Source organism: Rousettus aegyptiacus, unplaced genomic scaffold, assembly GCF_014176215.1.
Source record: "Rousettus aegyptiacus isolate mRouAeg1 unplaced genomic scaffold, mRouAeg1.p scaffold_m13_p_14, whole genome shotgun sequence".
NCBI lineage: Eukaryota > Metazoa > Chordata > Mammalia > Chiroptera > Pteropodidae > Rousettus > Rousettus aegyptiacus.
Genome location: NW_023416289.1, coordinates 59,780,059 through 59,786,552, shown reverse-complemented (window position 1 = coordinate 59,786,552; position 6,494 = coordinate 59,780,059). Strand labels below are relative to the sequence as shown.

General features: G+C 52.9%; 1 protein-coding gene across 1 annotated transcript in view; it reads left to right on the top strand.

Moving 5' to 3' along the window:
- The first annotated feature begins 363 nt into the window (after nt 1-363).
- The window catches only part of CHSY1 (chondroitin sulfate synthase 1), a 50,245-nt gene continuing 44,114 nt past the window's right edge, over nt 364-6,494 (top strand). The window contains exon 1 of the mRNA XM_016154906.2: nt 364-716. Coding sequence (XP_016010392.2) covers nt 400-716 — 317 coding nt within the window. The 5' untranslated portion in view covers nt 364-399. The remainder of the gene's footprint in view (nt 717-6,494) is intronic.

Genomic DNA, 6,494 nt, shown 5'->3' with positions numbered 1-6,494 from the left:
CGAGGACGAGGGCGGGCGCAGCGCGAGCGGAGCCGGGGGACGCGGGCGCCCGGACTCGGCTGCCGCTGCTGTCGCCGTCGCGCTGGCCCCGCGCCCTCGCGCACGCGCGGGAGGAGCCGCCGCTGCTGCCGCCGCCGCCGCCGCCTCGCGCCCGAGCCGCGCGCCGGGCATGGTCGCCTCTTAAAGGCGCAGGCCGCGTACGGAACAAAGCGCCGGCGCGGGGCCTGCGGGCGGGTCGGGGGCCGCGATGGGCGCGGCGGGCCCGCGGCGGCCGCGGCGCTGCCCGGGCCGGGCCTCGCGGCGCTAGGGCGGGCTGGCCTCCGCGGGCGGGGGCGGCGGGCGGAGCGCGCGCGGAGCCGGAGGCGGCGGCGGCGGCCCGGCGGGCGCAGCGGCGCGGGCATGGCCGCGCGCGGCCGGCGCGCCTGGCTCAGCGTGCTGCTCGGGCTCGTGCTGGGCTTCGTGCTGGCCTCACGGCTCGTCCTGCCCCGCGCCTCCGAGCTGACGCGAGCGGGCCCGCGGCGCCGCGCCAGCCCCGAGGGCTGCCGGCCGGGCCAGGCGGCCTCCCAGGCCGGCGGGGCGCGCGGCAATGCGCGCGGGGCGCAGCTCTGGCCGCAGGGCCCGGCTCCGGACGGCGGCCCGCGCGACAGGAACTTTCTCTTCGTGGGAGTGATGACCGCGCAGAAATACCTGCAGACCCGCGCTGTGGCCGTCTACAGGTGAGCGGCTGGCCCCCGGGCACCTCGTCCTCCCACCGGCATCCGGCGGTGGCCTTGCAGATGCTTCCCGCGGCTCGTGCCTTTGCCGGCTTCCCAGAACCTGGGCTCCCGGGGTGGCCCTCGGGCGATGCCAGGCTTTGGCAGCAGAGGTCAGAGGCAGGACGGGGAGCGCGGCGCTCAAGAGCATGAGTTTTGGGGTCAAGGCGGACCCGAGTGGCCCCTCTGGGTGTGGTCCTCTCCCTGACTCTGCCCCAAGTCAGCTCTGTGACATGGGTCAGACTGAATGGATCTCCGTCCCAAGGTTGTTGGAAAAACTCAGCACAATCCCTGTGCACCTGGCGACAGTGCTGGTGATTGATTGATTATTCGATCCTCTGAAATCTGCATCTTTGTCTTTGCAGAACTAGAGCCCGTGTAAATTAACTTGGTTAGTCCCCTGGTATACATGTGGGTTTCGCTGGTGGTGGCACTTCTGTAAAGAAAGGGGGGTGTCCACTCCACACGGACCACACCAGTCCGTTCAGTACATGGAAGGACAGCCCTCTGGGAAAGCAGTGCCTGGCCCAAGGGTAGGTTCGGTGCTAATTAGCCCAGTTTAGTGACGTTATCCGCTGTCTGGGCTCCTGTTGGCCACACGACTCATGAAAGTGGCTGGAATCAGGTTCAGGATTAGCAGAGGGATTAGCCAAAATCGTCTTTAGAAGAGAGATGACTTGGGAATGGCAGATTGTGCTGGAGTGAATTTGAGGTACAGGAGGGGATTCGACGAAAGGATTTGACAGAAACCTTATACGCGTGAAGTACAGAAATGCTGTGGGTAAGATTTCGGATTCATCCCGCTGGAGAGCACAGCAGTGCCGAGAGGTCCCCCTGGGAAGGGACTTTTCAAACAGGCAGTGCTGAGCGAGGCCGAGCTGGTTGCTGCTGGTTCTTAATTCATAACCAGCGTCTTTGTAGCTTCAGCTTTTGAGTCTCGCCCTGGTCTCGGTTTTCAGGCATTAGTTGTGATGGGAAAAGCCTGTGTGGATCCCCGTTCCTCTAAGGGAGGAGGTGGAGGATTGAAAAAGAAGATGGACGAGAGGAGAGAAAGTCTGCCCTTTCGGTGCCTCGACGCCCATTCCCACATGTTGTCGTGGTTAGGACGGTGGCTAAATGCGGCCCTGGGGTCCATCAGGAAGGGGCCTGAGTGACTGAAAAGCTTAGGATGCGGCCAGTGTGAATTTAAACTAAGATAGCGATGCGGATAAGATCTTCTCTCAGATCTACTATGAATTACTTGGAATTTTGTGTTAATTGTGCTTTTCGACAAGAAATACTGACATCAGAAGTGGAGGGTGAGCTGTGTAAATTGTTTCCAGCACGGTTTTAAAAGTAAACCCTCATGACTGCAATGTGGTAACAAGCCCCGAGAAGTCACAGCTTTGGGGACAATTACCGAAGCAGTTTTTCCAGATCGTAGGTGGTGCGACTCCTTGCCCCCCCCCCAAACAAATACATCGTTTTTCATGGATATAAAGTCAGTAAGTAAAACTCGTCATACCAGCAGTGTTCCCAAAATGGTGTACACCCTGGCCCTACTGCTTTATCTTGGGGATGATCTTATCCCAGAGGCCATGCTTGACCTCTTGGCCTTCTTTCCAAATCTCCTGTCTCATCTTTTTTGCATGATTTTATCTCATCGTTTTCTTTTAGGCAATTTGGGGAAAGTAGAAAAACAATGTGCCCTCTCCCAGGGTTCTTCCATCTTTGTGAGAAAGGGAAACCCTTCAGGGTGGGTGGGTGGGGGGAACAGTGTGTCCTCTCCAGTCTTCCTGTCAGCCTTCCGGTTAGCTCTCTGACCTTAAGAAGTTACACTTACTCTAAGTGTGTGTGTTGGGGGGCACCTCCCCTTCCTGTTAAGGTCCTCGCGTCTCAGCTGTCAGCGCCCTGTGTGCCCTGGCTGCGGGAGATGATGGCACAGGACGATTTTAGCCTTAAGGAACTTTCAGCCAGGCCCGAATTGGGATGGAGGTTACACGTCGTAACTTATGATTATGGCTTTGCTGTGCTTTGCAGCTCGGGCCAGAAGCCCACACTCAGCTCTTAAATTGGAAATTTCATGCACGGTTTGGTATAAAAGTTGGCTCGAATCTTCTAGCACAAGCTAGCACTCTGGTTCGGCACTGGTTGTGTTCAGTTTTATGGCTCCTTTGAAAGGCAAATTCATTCTTAGGAAAAACTTGAGTGTTTTTCTGCTTTTATTTTTTAAAGTAGAATTGTTGTTTGGCTCGTGGGTCAAAGATGCCAACATTTTAGTCAGATGGCTCTACAGTGTGCTATTGTGTCAGGGTGTCGAAAGTGTCAGAATTTAGATCGAGGGACTGGTGCCTGAGGTCCAGAAAGGAACTTAAAAATAAGCCCTTAAAAATTCAAGGAGATAAAACTCCCGTCTGCACTGGAGTCGGTGCATTTAATGATGGGACAGCCCTATCACGGCAGACTCAACCTCCCTCACCTGCCATATGCTTCAAGTGGGAAGAGGGGCCACCAAGAGGTGTTAACAGTACAGTGACAGTTGGTACCAGCCAAGAGAGATTTTTTTAATTTATTTTTAAAACTTTTTATTTTATTTTTTAGGCGAGGCAACCCCCTCGGTTGCCCTCACAGATTGCATGGACCTTGTCAGCTTACAATCCCTTATTTTTTAATTTTTAATCCTACAGCACCTGGTCTTCCTAGGTGGTCTCTTATCCAAGTACTGACCAGGCCTGACCCTGCTTAGCTTCTGAGGTCAGATGAGGTTGGGCTTGTTCAGGGTGGCATGGCCATAGACTGTGAGATTTTAAAAAGCAAGCAAAACAAAACTCAAGAGTGTAGCCGATCAGGAACCGGCCAGGGCCAACTCGTTTCGTAGGCCCTGAGCAGACGACATAGTTGTTCATTTCGTAGGGGTGATCCTGAATCATCAGTGTGTCTGGACACACACACTTAAGAGTTGTGCCTTTGTTCAACAAATAAGTGGACTCTTTTGAGTGTTGGGAACACGTAGTGAAGATGCTTGTTGTCAAGGAGCTGCTGTTCTAGTGGGAGGGACAGACACTAAAAAGAGGGTTTCAGCTAGCGACGGGTGCTGTGGAGAAAACAGAACCGAGTAAGGGCAGGGTGGTGTGGCGTCATCCGTTAGGTGGCTGGAGAAGTGGTTGGGGAGGCCTCAGAGCCCTGGTGTTTGGGTTGTGATCTGATAACGGGGAACCGGATGTGTGACCGTGGCAGAGGCAAGAGTTGGTAAATCACCAGGCAGGAAGGGAATCCAAAGAGAGAGAGGGTGAGGCCTGAGAGTGTGTGGATTTCTGGGATTCTGTTGTGAGTGAATGAGCCTTTGGAGGGTTTAGGCAGGAAAGGGAGGCGATTACATTATGTTCCCCAGAGTTCATTCTGCCTGGCGTGTGGACATTGGACTGCAGGGGAGCAAGGGCATGTCGGGAGGTGGTCCAGGTGGCGATGAGTGGCTGGTGCGGCGGCAGTGGGGGTGAGGAGAAGCTGCAGCCAGAGTTAAGATGTGCAGACGGAATGCTGGTGAGCCGTGAGCAAAGAGGACTCAGCGGCGACATCTAGGACTCTGCCTTGAGAGACCGAGCGGGTGGGTGGTCGTGTCCTTAGTCGCCTAGAGGAAGGCTAGAGGAGGAATAGATTTAGGGGGAAGGAGGGGAGGCAGCAGAGATCTGGTTCTGCACAGGAAAAGATTTAAGAAAGCTTTCAGACACACAGGTGGGTGTATCCTGAGCTTCATGAGTGTCATGAGTTTAAAAAGAACCGAGAAAAGATTTACATCAGAAGTGACTGCAGTGTGGCAGCTCCGAAGCTTTCTTAAATGACAGTCCCCTGAAGGTCCTGGGTGGCTGGGGTTCTACAGATAAACGTACACAATAATTTGTTTCGATTCGTCTGCAGAATATTTGTATTCTACACAATTTCACTTTAAAATGGTGCCTCCATAGTAATTTGTTATGGTTGGTAGTGACGGATCATCAGAATCCTTTACTTGTGTGCAATTCATATTTTTGCATATTTTTCTTTTTCGCTTAGTTACGTTGTTTTAAATACAGAAGTTAAATCTTCACGTGGTTCAGTTTTTTCCTGTTCTGGAGAGACTTTTAAAAGGAAAAAAAATCTTCTAATTCTACAACGGGTAGAAAAGATCTCAACTTCATCTCCCCCCCACCCCCTCCCAGCTAGTACATCGTCTCAGCACCACCCGTCAGATAAGTTCCCGTTTCCGTGTCAATTTGCAACGCCGCCTTCGTCACGCTCGGAATCCCTGGGTCTGCTCCGGGCTTCCTATTTTGTTCGCCGGAGCCCTCTGTTCTCGTGCCAGTGCTGCCCGTTGCAGTTACTGAGGCCGAATAATATTTTAATATCCGGGAGACAAGTGCCCCTTTGTTACCCTCTGTTTCAAACATTTCTTGGCTACGCTTCACCTGTTCTCGCTGGGAGAGTTCTGGTGCCCTTTAGATTAAAAAAAAAAAAAAAAAATTAACGGTTTGATAAAAAACGTACATACTTAACTTTTTAGTCCATTTTTTATGCCCAGAACACTGAGCTAATCTGACATCTTTTATTTGTCTTGATTCTGAACCTGCCCCGGGCTGAAGATGGGGAACTTGTTTTGTTCTTTCTTTACTATCTCGGAAGAAAGAGGTGGATGGTCATCGCCTTTGCCCCAGGAATGGCGAAGGGCACTGTTAAGGTTAGCATCAGCTGGAGGAAGCTGTGGGGGAGAAGTTCCAGAAGCACTAGCTTCAGGGGTGGGAATCGTATTGCAGGTTGTTGGGCCTGTTAGGCCCTCTGCCTAACGGTTCCGTTACCATCTCACAGCTCCTTTCCTGTTTCTTGAACTCAGTAAATCATATTTACCTCAAAACAGTTTCTGGCAACCAACACTTGCTTTCTCAGATGGAATTCAGTTTTGCAGAACTTTACCGAAAGCCTTTATAATCCAAACAGTCAACCTGTGGAACTCAACCCGTTTCATCTTGTGAATTAATCTGCGTAAGAAGTGGAAAACGTGGACCTGAAAAGGAGTTTGGTTTTCTGCGTCTGGTTCCGGATCTTGACGCCCCCAGGCAGACCATCCCCAGGAAGGACGGCGGCGTGGTCGGTGGGAGCGCCCGTGACGGTGTTCCCGTCGCACCGTGCATCAGCTAGGCCGCCGTTTATTGAAAATAGATGAACGATCGTATCCCTGAGGAGTCCATCGTCCTGGGAAGGAGACGAGTGGTAGACAGCGTGGGACGTAAAGGGCTCACAGGGCCAGTTGCCGTGGGGGGACCGGAGAAGGGTGGGCACAGTGTCCGAAGGGGCCGAGACAGGCCCTGCCCACTCGCCTGCCCCTCTCCTCCACTCTGTCTTGAAGGATGGGTAGGAGTTTTTGTGGCAGAAACAGCAGAGTCCCAGAAACATGGAGTAGCAGGAAGGAATGAAGGAAGGATGGGAAGGAGCACTTCCCTAGGGCCGGCATCTGAGATCCAGGGATTTCTCTAGAAATGCTTCCAAAGGAATCGAAAGGTGTCCTCAGGGATTTGCACGTGAAGTGAAAATTTCAAGTGTCCGTAGTGTGCGGCATTAGTAGCTACGGACCGTGACGGGTTTCACTGATTGATCCATTCTGTGATTGCTTCGCTAAAAAATGGTGTGGCCGAAATAGTGAAAGGGTCACAATACATTTGAGCAAGAGTAGGTTATGAAAGTGTATGCCCAGTGCACTTTTATAAACTTTCGTGTTTGTGCGACATACAAAAG